Raw genomic sequence first — 16,361 nt, 5'->3', positions numbered from 1 at the left:
CCGGCGACCCATCTTTCGGCCCTGGCGCGAACGAGCGCTCCTCGATATCGGTCCTCGTCTAATAATTCTATTTTCTTTTTTATCTTTCTGATGTCCTCTTTGTAAACCCCCGGCTCCTTACACTCCTGCGCTATTAACTTCTTTAATGTTGATCTTAGGCCTGCTACAGCAGACTTTAAAAGCGCTCTTTTTTGTTTTGGTAAAACCCACACCCACAGTAGGTGTCCCACAGTAGGTGTCCTGAAGGACACTCGGCTAGGCGCCAAGTGTAGAGGGCAGCTCCCACATTTTTACAATGTTTCCGCTATTTGTCGCCAGGTGACGCTGCTCCGAGGACCCTACTAGGGTGCCTCGCGCGCTACATCGAGGCACCCTAGACCCTACCGTTGAGAGAACGGAATCACGCTGCCCGGACACGGCCGGACTGTACGCAGCGGCGCGCGCTCTTTTCAAAGCGCGCGTGCGTGCCTTCAGACGGGCCGTGGCCTGGCGAATAGCAGCATAACGTTGTTTGACACCAACATGCTACTAGGCGCAGCGAACGCAGCGAACAGCACGTTGTGGTGGGTTCCGGGCTTATCCTGCGGCAGCGTGCATGTCTGGGAACGTTTGCTTTTGTATGCGCGGTTGTCGCGCAGTGTGTGACAGTGAATCATGCCGCGCTGTTTTGTGCCAGGTTGTAAAAACGGCTACGGTTCTGTGCAATCTGTTGGAGAGAATATAATTTTTTTTTCAGGCCGCCCCGCAACGCTGGACGCCTGCAGCTATGGGAGCGCGCAGTACCAAGGCAGGACAAAAAGCTTTTGAGCTCGTGTTCAATTGGCGACCTCCATTTCCACGATGCGGATATTTCGAAAGTGTTCAAGCGCAAAATTTGTGGGAATTTGGTGACAATACCACGTGAAAAATGGGCAATAAAAGACGATGCCATACCTAGCATGTTCCCAAATTGTCCGAAGTACCTTTCCAAACCTTTCGAACACGACTGAGAAAAACGCAGTCGAAAAGGGCACGAAGCTGTTTGCCTCGCAGATGACAACGGAGTACGTGTCACATTGTCATCGACGCTAGACATTATCAGTTACCTATTCGACAAGGGCGCAATTGACATATTGACCGTCAAGCTTAACCACGACCCGTTGGGGTAACAGAATGGCTTTGTTTCAGTTTGCCTTTAAGTTACTGATGCGCACGTTTACTCTATAATGCTTGTTTTCGTTTTCAGCAGTATTTTGGCCTGGTACGTTCACTTGAGGGGATGAATACCATCCTACTGTCGTGACTTTATCGCAGATATTTCGCCTGTTGAGCTTGTACACACCTATAAAAACAGCACTGCGTGAAAGTGTTCAAGGGGCACTATAGGGCTGTACTTGTAGGTGTGGAAGAAATATTGAAGACCGCTGAAAAGGCATATCGCTCGAAAAGGCTTTGCAATTGCAAAGTGAAACTGAGGCTAGGTTGTTAGAAATTACTTCGTTTCTATTGTTCCTTCCTGAACAAACGAGTGATGAACACAGCTACTACAGAGGTTCTGTAGAGCACAGTGTTGTATACTGCTTTGCTTAGCTCGATATGTAGTATATAAAGTCGGCAAGCGCGCAGATTGCCAGTTTTGGCAGCAGGACGACATAAGTTCAGAAGCTCCAGTAGTAGGTACCGATGCATATTTCGCCACATATCGACGCATCAAAGAAGGAAGCCTGAGGCAACCCAGCAGGAAGATGCTGTACTTTATAAGAGCTGCAAATGAGCCAATTCTGCTTTCACATGATGAGGAAGGCCTCTGTGGCGACCTATTTTAGAAGGTCCTGGATGACTGTAGTCTAACACGGCTGGTTTGCTATCAGCACAAGTACACGTTCCAACTCTTGTATTTTTTTTTATCGTAACGCGCATCCACTTTTATGCGTGGGATGTGAACCGCCGCCTAGAAACCGTGCATTTGTGAAAGCCGCCATCATGAGTAAGAAAGCCCGTCTGTGTAAAGGGGTGTTGACCAAGTGAAATATGTTTGTGCGTTCTTTGTGCCTCACAATAAATGCGCTTACACCACTCAGAGAAGCAGTTTCCTTTGCTTATTGCTTGTTTTCAGCAATTACTGCACGCAAAGAGTGGCAGTGAAAGTTTGTTCCAGGCCGCTTCACCGCTCATGCTTTGTAACTTGACTGAAGATAAAGCGCACGGGAAGACACACACAAGATAAGAAGACACATGACACGCGCTAAACGCAGGAAGACGCAGGAAACGCGCATTTTCAGTCAAGTTACAATGCACCATCTAGCCCAACATCAAGTTTTGTTAAGCTCATGCTTTCTCGAGTTCATTCCGCTCAGTTATAGCCTCTCCCCAATGTCTGAATAGAGCCCTAATGAGTAGCAAAAATATGCGCAACGCAATGCATGTCACAATGTTAAGGCAAAATACGCGATTTGCCAGGCAAGCCGTAAGCGCTTCGCGTTGCGCTGCTCGGGGCGTCGATGATGAATGATGATGATGAACTGGTGGCCATGCCCTTTGAAGCGGGTGGACACTCACACAGTATCCGGCCAGAGTGAAAAAAAAGAAAGTTACACAGTTCCGCATACACTGAGTTGCGCAGTTACACACACACGCGCACATAGGTCACATCGGTCACTCACACAAGCACACACACAAGCAGTGGCTGCCACCAAACACCCCCTATCGGCGGCGCACAGTCTTCCACCACTCGGCTAGGCGCTTCTTGGTGGTCTCCACAGCTCCCCCTCTGACGCTGCCGCCCGCGTCCTCTTCCTGCGGCTGCTTGGTAGATGGGGTCGAGAAGCCAAGCGCTTTCAGCAACGTGGCTCCCTCTTGTTGTGGCGGCTGGAGGCCCTGGCAGTGCATAACCAAGTGCTCTGCGCTTTCGTCCGCCGCACCACACACTCTGCACGCCGTGTCGTGTATAGTTGTGTCGAACCGGCTTCTGTACACCAGGGTCCGCAAAGCCCCCGCTCTTGCCTCGAATAGGAGGCTACTCCCGACACTGTTGTCATACAGTGTTGCGGGCTTGGGAGCTAATTTATGGCGGCTGTACAACGCGAGCGTGGTCTTCTTGCTCATTGCGTCCCGCCACATTTCGCTCTCAGCTGCCCCGACACGCCGACGGACCTCCGCTGTCCATTTTGTTGCGGAATCGGTGTCAATATGGTTCTGGAAAGAGCCGTACTTCTTTTCCAGCTGGTACAAGCGCTTAGTCCACTGCGTGCGGAGACAGGTGGCAGCCAGGTAGTCAAACACCTGGCGAGCCCAACGCGCACGAGCATGCAGCGAAGACGCCCGTAGAACGCCACCTTGCTGTACGCCTCTCGAGCCTCGAAGGTGGACCAACCTACGTCTCCCTGTACTGCCTCGTTTGCCACCTGGCCATGACATCCAAGCGCCGTGCGGACAACCTCTCGCTGTTGTCGCTCCAGCCATTCACGGGTATCCGCTGCCAGGCACACAACTGCGTTCGCAAACGTTAGACCTGGGAGATGGACCATCTTCCACAGCTCGCGCACCATCACGAACCGGTTGCAGCCCCAGAGGCACCGACGACGCAGGACGCATTGGGCTCGCAGTGCAGTCTGTCGCAACTTGGCCTCGTGCCGGGAATACATGGCTGCAGAGTCGCAGAGCTCCACTCCCAAGTATTTGGTTCCCGAGCTTCGGATAAGGACCTCTCCTCCAAGCGTCAGCTCAGTCTCCGCACCGTCAAGTCCTGCCAGCTGGACAACCGTGGTCTTTCTAGCGTTGAACCGCAAGCCCAGGCGACCGATCTCATTTTGGCAGATATCCAGAAGACTGCAGATCCTGGGGTGTCTCCGCCATCAAGACAAGGTCGTCCGCGAAGGCCAAGCCCGGTAGTCGGCGAGTGTCGTCCATGCCAAGGGGAGAGTACCTCAGCCAGAAACCGATGCCTGACCTGAGCAGTTCTTGCTCGATGATTGCTGCGTACAGGATGTACAGGAGGGGTGATAGGGGACACCCCTGCCTCAAGCCCCTCATCACGGTGATGAGCTCCGATACAGCAGGACCGAACTGAACGACGACCCTATTGTCCTCGTAGAGGCGTCAGATGGTCTGCACCAGCCGCTCCGGAAGCTTCAGTTCCCCTAAGCGGCTGAACAGCTCCTCATGAGGCACGTTGTCGTAAGCCTGCTCAACATCCAGAAAGCAACACCACAGCGATCGGCCCTCCTTCCTCGCTATCTCCGCGCACTCCGTTAGTATGAAAAGATTGTCATCCAAGCGGCGACCGGGGTGAAAACCGTTTTGGAGCTCGGTCAGGAGGCCAGCCGATTCTACCCAGCCACTCAGCCAATCCTTCAGGATGCGCGCACACTCTGTACATAACGCTGGTGACTGTAAGGGGCCTGTACGATTTCAATTGATCCGCGTCCCCACCTCGTTTTGGGATAAGGATGACATTCCCTGCCCACCAGTCATCAGGAATTTGCGCCCTGCAATGACACTCGTCAGCAGCTCGGCTAGTTGTTCCTTAGCCTCAGGACCGAGGATCTTGACCACCCGTGCTGGCAGTCCGTCTGGCCCCGTAGCAGTGCTGGCACTCAGACGCGTCAAGGCCCGATCTAGCGTACGCCCTGAGATGGCCCACTCCGGCTCCCTCGTTTCCGGTAGGTCTGCGATAGGGCCAATACACGACGGTGACGGCCCACTCAAGGCTTTGACTTCCAGAGTATTTGTACGTCCATACAGCTTGGCAAAATGGGCGGTGAGACATTCCGTAATGTTCGTCACTGGCAATCCCGTTGCAGAGTCTGTGAGCTGAGCTGAGGGCTGGGTGCTTCTGTCCAAGGAGCTGATGTACTCCCGAAACTTCTGCGTCGCTGACCTGCCGTCTTGGCGCAAAGATTTCGTCAGGCGCAAGTTATGGTCGGCCACTTTCACCTTCACCAGAGCTTGTACTCTTTGTTTGAGTACAATGTATTGCGTCCACGCCTCAGAGGCCTTGGGGTCTTGTGACGTGACGGTTTGGCGGTGTACTCGGTTAGCCTGACGGCGTGCTCGCCATGCTGCCTCTACTTCCACGTCCCACCACGCATTCCGTGTACCCCGCGCCGGCTGTCTTGCCTTCACCATGTGACTCTCCATAACACCCCGCAGAGCAGCCACATACTCTTCATAGGTTGTGGCCTGCATACGCTGCGAGCTGAGTTCAAACCCTTCGGAAACCGCCTCCAGCGCCCGATTCGGCAGGTATAGGCACTTCGCTCGTCGATGATGTGTGCGAGCATTATGTGTTCCTGGGCGCGAAAGCTGTAGTAGAAGGCGGTTGTGGTCACTCCCAATACTGGCCGCCCCATCTTCATCAATGTGAAGCTTTGGGGAAAGGGCATGGAGATGGGCAGAAACCAACACATAATCAATGCATGTGGCAATACCGCGGGCGCACCACGTAAATTGTCCTTTGCACTGTGGGTCCAGATTCATCACCGACTGATCAAGTTGTTCCACCAGCCCTAGAAGCCATCGGCCATTGACGTCGGTGTATCCATCCAAGGCACTTACGTGGGCGTTGAAATCGCCGAGGATTATTATCTGCCTACCAGTAGCCCACTTGTGGGCGTCGGCCCGCACACACTCCAGCAGCTGTGCATTTTCGGATTGCTGTGTGTGATGCACGCCAAGGTACACCACGCACACTGCTGTCGGCACTCCCAAGATGGTGCCTTCAATCCACAGGTGGTTCATACATTCTCCCTCCAGGCGACGCCATTCAAGGCCCCGCCGCCAAAGGAATCCAATACCCCCCACCACGCTCCCGGCATGCTCTGTTCCGCCCTATCCAGCACCTTTCAGGGTGAACTGGGGGCTCCTCCATATTCCGGAGGTGGGTTTCAGCAACGCCATACAACTCGATGTGTTCAAGTTCCAGCACACGATATAGTTCTGCCCACGTTTGGGCGTGACGAGCCACGTGCATGTTCAAAAACCCAATTCTGAAACTACTCCGTCCGCCTTGGCCGCGGCGGCGAGCACGCCGATGCTTTGGTTTTCGAAGGTTACAGTGACGCTTATGGGTTTCCAAGTGAGGCTGTTGCCCCCATCCCTCATCTGCTGTCTCTATTCCACCTTCCTGTACTGAACGTGGTGCAGAGTTATCTTGCGCTTGCTGCGTAGGGTGTGCTCCCACTACTGGGTCAACAGGGGCCACTGTTGAGATAAGTGGTGGTCAACCAACTCGGCTACCATTCTGTAGAGTTCCGAGCTGCTCTGAGTTTCCCACAAGGGCCCCGTGAACTGTTGAAGCTGCTGCCGTCTTGGGAGTGGTTGGGCCGTCCGGAGGGAGGTAGGGGCCCTGTGTGGCGGCGTCACAGGTATCCGCTCCGGTCCCGGGGGCCACGCAATAGGTATCTGTGCCATGATCTGCGTTACGGGGGGTGGTAGGTCCCACCGTTGTGACTGAGCTGAGTTGGGCTGTGCTTGAGCAAGACTCTGTGTTACTGGGAAGCCCGCCTTGCCCACTCCCACATGACTGCCCAGTATTCCTATCTGCTTCAGTTCCTCGGACACAAGACTTTCTTGCGCACCACCCTTCCTGTCGGCCAGGCTCTTTTTGTTTTGAGGTGAGCCATACTTTCCTCGGGTACCTCCAGCACCCTTTAGAGCCTGCACTTTCGTCAGTGTGGGACTGCGAGACTCTCTCCGTGGTGGCTGCTGTAGCCCTAAAAAAGACCGAGCCACGGATGCCACCTCTTTCGCTACTTGCCTTGATGTGGCAGCCCAGTAGTGCAACCCGTCCCTCGCCAGTCGTTTGTCACCCTCGAGTAACCGTGATCCATCAACAAACGCGGCCTGCTCCGTGCACAGCTTTTTTAGCTGAGCGTTAAGGAGCATTGCTCTTGCCTGTATCTCCTTTCCGCGTGTCGCTACCTCCGGGACAGAGCAAACTACCAGGCGCTGCTTATACGAGGCCATGAACTCCCGGATCTCCTGCACAATCCCTTCCGGCTGGACGCCCTTTAATATGTCGGCTATCGCCATGTGCAATACTAGCAGACAACTGGTATTTACTGAAGCGCCTTGATGTTTGTTCAATACCCTGTGCACATTGGCCACTGACATGCGCCGCTCCGGGATGAACTTCACCTCCGCCCTCCTACCCAGCTGACGCCGGAGTCCTCCAGCAACTCGCTGCGCATTGTCATCCCCGATTATCAGCATTGCGCAAGACGGGCGCGTCCCTTGACGAGCTTCTCCAGACTGCCTCTTGCCGGATGGTTTGCTATCAGGCGGCGATCGCATTTTAGCTTCATCAGTGCCCGGTGATGGACCTCCCTTTCTTCCCTCATTCTGGCTGTCTGCCTCCAGATGGGCCTCTTGCAGCTGGCCCGACTGGCTGGCACCGACGGGCTGAGCGTTGGCCATCCTTACGACCCTCCCTGCACTGTCGTTCCCATTGGTGGCGGACATGGCTTTGTCGAGCTCGTCTACTGGGGGCAGTGACTGGTCTGCGTTCGACTGCCCAGATCGCGAGTTTTCTTCCCCTTGGCTCTCAATCGCGGCCGGGGGCCGTGCCTGTTCTTCTATCTGTGGGCTGTTAGGCGGCCCTGCGCCGCGCATGAGGGTAGCCGCTTGGTTCTCAGAGACCGCCTCTGTGTCGGAGAAGTCTCCCTGAGCATATCTGCTCCGAAGAGCCTGGAGTTGATCCCGTAGCTCGTGAATCACTCCCTGCAGTGCCTCAACCTTTGCATCCGTAGCCTGCGACTTTCTTTTCGTCTCCTCCAGCGCGCTACAGAGCCTACACTCCAAGAGACCCGCCACCGCCACCTTCAGATCGTCGAACCCCGTCTCCTCAAGGTAAGCCCACCTGCCGCAACCGTCACATTGCACCTGCTCTTCATCTGTGAGATGACGTCACTTCGCTCCCTTCGCCATGTCGCGCATGGGACGGGACCGGCAGCGAAAAAAGCCCGGGAGAGACGAGATGGGAGATGCGAAGTGCGCGGCTTACGGCGCGGTCATTCTAGGGTGCCTTGATGTGCGCCCTCTCCCGCCGCTCCGTGCAGGGTGGGGACAACCGCGTCGTCTGCTGCAGTGTCCGCCATATTTGAGCCCACTCGTTTCAGAACACTGGAGGTAAGCTTCTCTGCGCAGCGAAGGCCCCTTCACCATCGCGGCGAAACAGGTTTTGGAGGCAGAAATAGGGTGCAGCGCTGGGGACATCTATTGTTGCCGAACCCTTTCCTACAGGCTTCTGCCCTGTGTTGCTTTCACAATAAAGAGATTAGGGGCCGCTCTCCCAAGCCATTGCTGCGGTTACAATGCACCCTCCCCGGGCTGCATTCCTGAAGGAAATTTGAAACGCAGCTGTGCCAAGGTGCTCGCCTGGCCGTGCACACCATAACATAAAGGAATAAAAGTCGTTTGCGCTGCACCCAACTCTTTTCCCTCGGACAGTTCGCGTCGCAATCGTAAAGGTGTTTTTTTTTATGCAGAAAAGCTGACTTACGGAGTTTTGTAAATTGTCTGGGACTCAGTGCGCTGACTCGCAAAAACAGAGTTTATCTCGTTCGCCGCAACGTATTAGTCAATATTAAATGCTGAGAATGATAAGGCTTATTAATGAAACATTTTACCCCCTCAGAATCATATGGACGCAATCTGTAGGCCCTTGGACATTCGTAGTCGTTTGATCCTTGGCATCGCTTGTTTTTGTTTGTTAATTTGTGCAGGTAAAAAAAAAGAAACAATGCTGTGGTACAGGAGTTTGCACTGTAGCTGTAATATACAATGCAGCTGCATAATTCGTGCAGCTTTTTTTCATGTAAAGTAGCCACTTTAACAAAGCATGGGATAACTTCGGCGCCTTCATACCTTCACCGAAAACATTAAGTGAACGCAAACTTGACTGTGAAAAATACTCTCATGAAAAGGCAAAAAAATAACGTCTATCAACAGAGCCTATATTGGGAAAATGCGCGTGTCTCATCGACTGAGGAAGTTTTTCTTATATAGTGTGAAGAGTTAATGAGAAACGTAAGTGCATAAATTTCACTTACTTAGGAGTTGTAATAATGCAGTTTATTTATGTTGTAAATTATTAAAGCTACTGTCAAAAAATAGGAGACAAGTGAACTATGGTGAATTTGACATTTATACACAATATTTACAAATCTCTTCACGGCAAGCTGACGCCAGCACACGTTTTGCTTGCATGTCCATTGACTTTTTTTTCTTCCAGTTGTCGCAGGTGAATTCGCAGCCTCGTTCGAGCGTAGGTCGAGTATAACAACTTCTGAATGATTTCGTTGTGAACCTGGCATGTTTCAACATTAAACGGAACCATTTGTCTTAGGTATGTTATCACAGCCTGCACTGGAGATTTCATAGTTAGAAGGCTTTCCGCCCATTCTGTGATGCCCTTAAAATGCTCCTCGCACGACTTCAGCACTTTCATCACTTCAGGACTGGGATAATGCAGGTTGTCGCCATTTTCGAGGTACTCCTTCAGCCTTGTGAGATATGCATTTTCAGCGTCACTAGAACCGAGCAGAGTAGCTTTGCACTGCTCGCAATTATTTATGGCTTTCAGAATACCTTTAACGAGGAATCCGGCAATATGGAACAGAATGCTGCATTCAGTCGATGTTAGCGCTTCAATGAAAAGAACCTCCGAGTCATCGATTTCCTTTACCTCGGCTTCAGCGAGTTCACGTTTCCCGTTTGACAGAAGGTCAACCAGGTACTCAGAATCGTCAACACTGTAGCTGGTGGTAGACGGCGTGTGCAAAAATTGACTTATGCATACAAGTTTCAGTGCGCATTTCATATCGTAGGCGTCTGGGACAGGCTTCCTGAGACGAACCACAGAGAAAAGATTCTCAAGGCAATCTTGTAGCAGCCTGCTGGTGAGTAAGAAGCTGTAGCCCTCCGAGTTCAAAAGAATGTCTTGCAGGCGAAGCACGACCGTTGTGGAGATCAGGAGGCCCGCCTGCGATGGCTTCCACTGAGACGTGCTGGCCATGCTCATCCCTTGAAAGGTGTTTAGAGCCAGGTTTAGAGTTTCCAGAGCTCTATGATGCTTCGCCACATCGTGCAGACTTAGGGCAACAGATGGATGACGCGACGACATTAATGCGTACCATCTTGATACCAGCTCTAAAAACCAAGCTGTTGTTTCTGCCTCTATGTCCAGCACTTTTTCCTTGATGAGGTATCGGATTGCACTGGGAGCTTCTCTGAAAAATTGCACGGCAAGTCCGACTTTCATTTTCGTAAAATGTCCAGATGAGACATGGGCTTCAGAGAGCTTCGGTGCGAGCTTTAGCTCCCTTTCCTTGTCAAACTCCAGCACAGCATGCACATGATCCAGTTTCACTTCACGTGAGGGAAGATCGCACTGGCTGGCTGTTGCTTCACTTAATGTAAATGCATGAGATGTTATCAACTGACCTTTAATATTCTTCAAAACATGAGCAGCGTCTGCGTTGAAGAACAACTCCATATCATTGAGCGAAGGGTGTGGTATTGAGCAGGTTGTCTTCGAATTTCGGTGGCTAGAAAATCCCAGCTCACGCCACATCGCTCGATTTGAGGCGCCCATGTCGGACGTTACAACCCGAACTCTGAGGGAAATATCGGCGCAGAGTTGGACAACTTGCAGAACAATGTCCTTGAGCGTGCGGCCATCCACATGGCTTCCAGTGAAATGATAAGCTATCACCTGCTTCCATCGCTGGTTGAGACCTCCAACCATAAACACCAGAGCGTGATTAGCAGGCTCATCTGGCTTTTGTGGCAATGTCACTCCCCCATACACAATGTCTTCAGCGCGGTCAAGCTGAAACCCTCTGGCAATCTCCATCTCATCGATAAAGAGGACGCAGTCTTTTTCTACATCTTTCATGCCTTGTGCCTTCGCTTGGAGAAGTTCTACAACGTCTGTAAGAATTCCTGGTGAGAACTTGAGCCAGTGGAGGCGACGAGATAGAGTTCTTTCTGCCGGAAGTGGATAGCCGAGCTGTCTGAGAGTTCTGTAACCAGACTTCCCACAAGAAAACTTCAGTTGAAGCCCCTGTTTAATAGTCTGCGGCGACCAGATGCTTCCCTTGTTGCTTTTTCGGGAAAGTGCACGAAATTGATCTTTATTTAAAAATTTTATCCTTTTTTCAAAGTGCTCTACGGCGCTTTTTAGCTTTCGCACCTTCTTTCTAAGAGAGTTAATAGTCAAGTTGGCTTTTTTATGCACTTCTTGAAGTTGTCTGTGGTTCTTTCTCACATCTTCCAGTTGTTTTCTCAGTTGAGCGCAACAACTACTGGATGAATGTGCATCGCAGCCTTCATTTTGCTCTGTTTGTCCATCGCTAGGCTGATAGACAACCTCTTAAGTTCGTTCCCCTAGGCTCATCGCAATCCGCAAAAACGCCAGGTCCTTGTTCCTGCACTGTTGAGTTTGATGTAGTTGGTAGAGCGGGTGTGCCTCTCTCCTTAGGAGCCTTTCTTTGGTGGTGGACCATAGCTGCACAAACAAAAGGAAATGCAAGAGCAGAAATGAGTGAAGTTCGTCAGAATTGCTCAGTGTCGGCAGTTATTTCATAGCTGCGCGAACCATAACCTAAAAGCGAAAATTTTAAGCTTGAAAAGTTCCAATTCCAATTCAATTCCAATTTATTTCAACGTCAATACCCACAGACACTGATGTCACGGACAGTGGGCAAAAAGCCACAAAAATAGGGCTTGGCAGCGCCCACTGACCGTCTTCTTGACAGCGACACAGCAGTGCAAATATACATTAGATATGAGCAAGACATGAAATCAATGAAAAGAACTTGTGCAAAAAAACTAGGCAGGTAACACTTTGCATACAAAAAATAATGATAGGAAAGTAACAATATCACCACACATCTGAACAAACAGTCAATAAATAAGTGCAAAAAACACAGAGGCGAACGCGTTGTAACTTGAAATATATATATATATATATATATATATATATATATATATATATATATATATATATATATATATATATATATATATATGTGTGCGTAATCAGTTAAGTAATTTCGGCAGTTGAAATCGCAGCATCTGGTCACCATATTTTGCGCGGTTACACGGAACCTCCCAAGTCTCGTGATAGCGAGTGTCCCGAACATTTCTGTTTAGTGTTAGACTCGATATAATTTCAAGAGTTTTGTTTTTCGTTCTGATACCTGTTTGATAACGCTTTCTGAGAGTATGGTGATAAAGTTCAGGAAGCGGCACTAATTTTAACTCCCTGAATAGTGGTTCGGAATGAGCAAGGTATGGGACATTCATGATCGCTCGAACAGCCTTATTTTGTATTATATGTAACTGATTAATGTTTGATAAAGTGGTTGTCCCCCAGACTAAATAACAGTAGTTTATTATTGACATAAAAAGAGAGTTATATATAAAGCGTTTTACACATGTAGGGAGGCAATGTCTCAATTTAGAAAGTACTCCGGATACTCTTGATATTTTCCTAATGATTGTATCTACTTGCAGATCCCAAGACGTGTGCTGTTCAAAGAGCACTCCCAAACATTTGGCAACAGGCACAATTTCAATGACAAAGTTTTAAAATTGCAATTGGTAATGCAATTGGTACTGCATTTAGAAGGCCAGATTTTAAGCGCTATTATTCTAACTCATGAGTCACAACAGTGATGCACATCATATTTGCCATCAATAATAAAATATAGTGCAACTTACGTCTGAACGAAAAAATGTTTGGAACAGCGTTTGACTTTAGCAGCTTCCTTCCATCCGCGCGGTGATTCTCGTAGCAGTTGTCTTCGAAATGGGCCTGCATAAGAAAATTAATTCAGGCGTCCAGTATGTAGTACAAACAGAAAGAAATGCCCCTTTTGAAAGATACACAAGTTCTGGCACTGCTCCAGCGATGTTAAGGAGTCGCGCACACTCGGCAGCTGCATTTATCAAATCCTAAAAGTCAGACTAATAATGGCTGCGCACAAGGGAAATAGCCGGCACTGCACAATAACTGCGCCAACGTTAGAAATGCCAGATAGAAGCAACAAGTTCTTAGCGAAGCTACTATATACGTAAGCTCACATTCACGGGAGTTTTACCAAAAGTAACTAATTCCTGGCTTCGTCAAACAGCCTTGGAACAAATAAAAACTCTACAAAACTATTGTCAAAGTTTCTGACGCTTCTGAAGCATGTCTCTTGATGCGTTTGCTTTTAGGGCCATTTGAAAAATTAATCAAGAACCTGTCGGCTCTAAGCTAACCGACTACAAGCAAGCAGTCTGTTATTGCATAAATGCCGAGTGCTTCTGCAACGCTTCACTGTATATAACTAATATTACCGTTAGTTGTGTTTATTAGCCTGTGCACAGAAATACAAAATCCATGTCCACACCTGCGAGTTATGAAAATGATTTTCCGCCACTCATCTGCTGTATAATTCCTCCTTATATATGTTTCATAAAAGATGTAGTCACGTAGCGTGCGTAGTTACAGCCTTTCCAGGAACACTAACACAACTTCCAGCGCACATATTAAATGTAAACCTGCAGCGACAGACATAACTACAAAAAATCGCAACCGTCCAAATAATCACTGTACTTACATTGCATATGCGCGAAGAGTTTGCAGGCTGCCATTTGTCCCGCTTTATCTTCACCGTACAGAGGAGCCTTCTTTTAGGGTCTCTTGGGAATGAAAACATTCTCCAGCCATTTCTGGAGTGGTTTGAGCACAGTGGCACGCAACAGCCAGGCATCTTGCGAGTTTTGAAACCGAAGAAAACTGCGACCGGGCGGACGCGCGACCACGCACGTGCAACCGGCCCGTGGGGAAGCGAGGAGTGGGCTCAAATATGGCTGCCCTCTTCCGCGGCGGCGGCACTGACCCTGTCAAAGGATGGCTCCACCCTGCACGGAGCGGCGGAGAGGGCGCGCGCATCGAGGCACCCTAGGTCATTCGGTCTGCTGGCGCCCTCTGTGATCGTGAACGGCAATTGCACCCTTCATCTGCTCGCTCTGTCAGTGAGCTTAGGCCTACGCCTGCGGGCACTAGCGAGACGAGAAGATGCAGTACGTACCCAGCGCTTGTGGTCACCGTTGTCCGCTTGTTGTCATCACAGGCTTCGGCGCAGTTGCCGCGTAGGTGGTGATGCGGGCGTAGCTTTACGCTAGATGCAAAAACATGACATGACGGGCTCACGACAACAGGTTCACGTGCTACCCAAGACCCGTGGCCGCCGCGCCATCTGGCGAGAGGAGACGCAAAGGGGCTATGCATCGACGGCCGCCGCGGAGGGAGTTTGAGAACTGGAAAGGATCTAGTAACGTTGGTCCCGGAAACGTGAAACACCTAAAACGAGAGCCAACGCTTCACGTTCGATCTGGCTCCTTTCGTCAGTAGCTTGTACAAAGGCGCAAGTAATGTGGACAGGTTAAGGAGAAACTTAGGTGATAAACCCAAGAAAAGCACGCAACTCTGTAACATTACGCGGAGAAGGGGCTAGTCTGATAGCATCGATGTTCTTTTCAACCGGGTGCAACCCGTTTTTATCAATGCGGTGACCGAGATATGTTACTGCTTGCTCGGCGAAGCGACATTTGTCAGCGCGTAGCTTAATGCCATTTTCCCTGAAGCGTTGCAGTACTGCTTTCAGGTTTGAGTCATCTTGGCTCTTGTCAGCTATCAGCACATCGTCAAGATAGACCTGCACGCCGGTTAACCCTTTGAGCACGGATTCAATTTTCCGCTGAAAGATTGCTGGCGCAGAAGAGATTCCAAATGGTAGCCGATTGTAGCATATAGCCCTTTTTGAGTGTTGATGACGGCCAGCTTCCGCGACTCCTCGTCCAACGCGACCTGGCTATAGGCATCTCGTAGGTCTAGCACACTGAACCGTTCTCCTCCCGCTAAATTGGCAAACATGTCGTCAATAACTGGTAGCGGGTATTGCTCAATCTCACACACAGGATTTAATGTGGCTTTAAAATCTCCGCAAAAGCGCACTGAGCCGTCCTTCTTCAAGACGGGAAAAATGTGTGTAGCCCATTCCGAATATGGTACAGGCGATATTATCCCCGCTTCCGTAAGCCGCTTCCGTAAGATGCTGCTGACAGCAGAAGCAATAAATCGCCAGCTATGAACCGGTGACGGCACCGATCTTTTCATTCTTTCTTTCCTTCTTTCCCTCACCCCTCTGGCTATATAATACCCATTGATCCGAAAATAAACCAGCATTCTTTGGCCTGACTACGCTGTCTGATGCATCACCCGGGAGCGGCGTGCCCATTGACAACGCTTTCACAACAGTGGCGACGAGGCTGAAGCAAGGATATCGGGCCCAGGACAGCGCCAGACATGGGTCACAAGCTACCGGACTTCGATGAGGAAAAAGATAAGTGGCAAGCTTACCTGCTGAGAGTAGAAGCGTACTTTGAGGCCAATGAAATCTCAGCTGACGCAAAGAAGAGGGCTTTACTCGTAGCCGCCCTTGGGACAAAGACAGTTCAAGTTTTATGCAGTAAGGTAGCGCCAACAAAAACAAGTTAGTTGAGCTACAACGAGGTAGTCGATACCTTTAACAGCTACTATGATCCTACACCAAACGAAATAGCAGAAAGTTTCAAGTTCTTCAACCGCTATCAGAAAGAAGAATCCGTGCAGGAATTTATTGTGGCTATACGACAAATAGCACAGAACTGCAATTTTTCGTCTATGCTAGACAGAATGATCAGAGACCGCGTCTTGTGTGGCGTCAGATCAAAAAGTTTACAAAAGCAGCTTCTGGCGATAAAAGACCTGTCGCTAAAGGAAGCCGAGGCTCTAGCACTAGATGCATATGCAGAAAGCGCCGAAATTGATTCGCGAGGCATAACCGTGGAGGCTCGGGATCCAAACGTGTTCAAGATAACTCATCGGCACCAACCAGAGATAACAAAGGCGAAGTTTAAACCACGAACGCAATGCCAGTGCTGCTTATTCATTATTGATATAAACAGCGCGAACACGAAAACAAGGGACAAGAAACACGAAAGCTGTTTATATCAATAATGAATAAGTACCAACTCGCCCAACAAAGTATCTTGATAAGCCAGTGCTGCCCATTCAGAAAACATTCACATGGAACGGCGTTGACCTAAAAATGGGCATTGATACGGGATCCCCAGTCTGCGTCATTTCAAAAGCTATATATGACAAACATCGCAATGAAATCGCCGATAATGTTATCGTGCTATCTCGGAAAGCTACCAGTGCTTGGCGTCATGAACATGGACGTGTGTTATCAAGCAGCTACAGTGGAATGCAAGCTGGTGGTGTTAAATTGAAAGACCCCAGTCTTTGTGGCCGGGATTTATTGCAGAAACTGGAGGACACCGGA

At 50.0% G+C, this 16,361-nt stretch overlaps 1 protein-coding gene across 1 annotated transcript; it reads right to left on the bottom strand.

Annotated features, from left to right (window-relative positions):
• Window positions 1-9,148: 9,148 nt before the first annotated feature.
• On the bottom strand, window positions 9,149-13,924 carry LOC146171993 (uncharacterized). The gene is made up of 2 exons (XM_084586230.1): window positions 13,799-13,924; window positions 9,149-11,350 (listed from the first exon to the last, which is right to left on the bottom strand). Exons 1-2 carry the CDS (start codon window positions 13,922-13,924, stop codon window positions 9,149-9,151), a joined length of 2,328 nt encoding a protein of 775 aa, XP_084442356.1.
• Between the last annotated feature and the right edge of the window lie 2,437 nt (window positions 13,925-16,361).

This window comes from Amblyomma maculatum, unplaced genomic scaffold, assembly GCF_055883805.1.
Source record: "Amblyomma maculatum isolate TAMU_Amacu unplaced genomic scaffold, ASM5588380v1 scaffold_15, whole genome shotgun sequence".
NCBI lineage: Eukaryota > Metazoa > Arthropoda > Arachnida > Ixodida > Ixodidae > Amblyomma > Amblyomma maculatum.
This window is presented reverse-complemented; position numbering and strand designations above follow the sequence as displayed.

Coding starts and splice junctions, on each gene's coding strand:
- LOC146171993 (XM_084586230.1), bottom strand. CDS start 13,924: ATGCGCGCGCCCTCTCCGCCGCTCCGTGCAGGGTGGAGCCATCCTTTG. Junction 11,351..13,798: donor TCCCCACGGGCCGGTTGCAC/GTGCGTGGTCGC, acceptor CGAACTTAAGAG/GTTGTCTATCAGCCTAGCGA.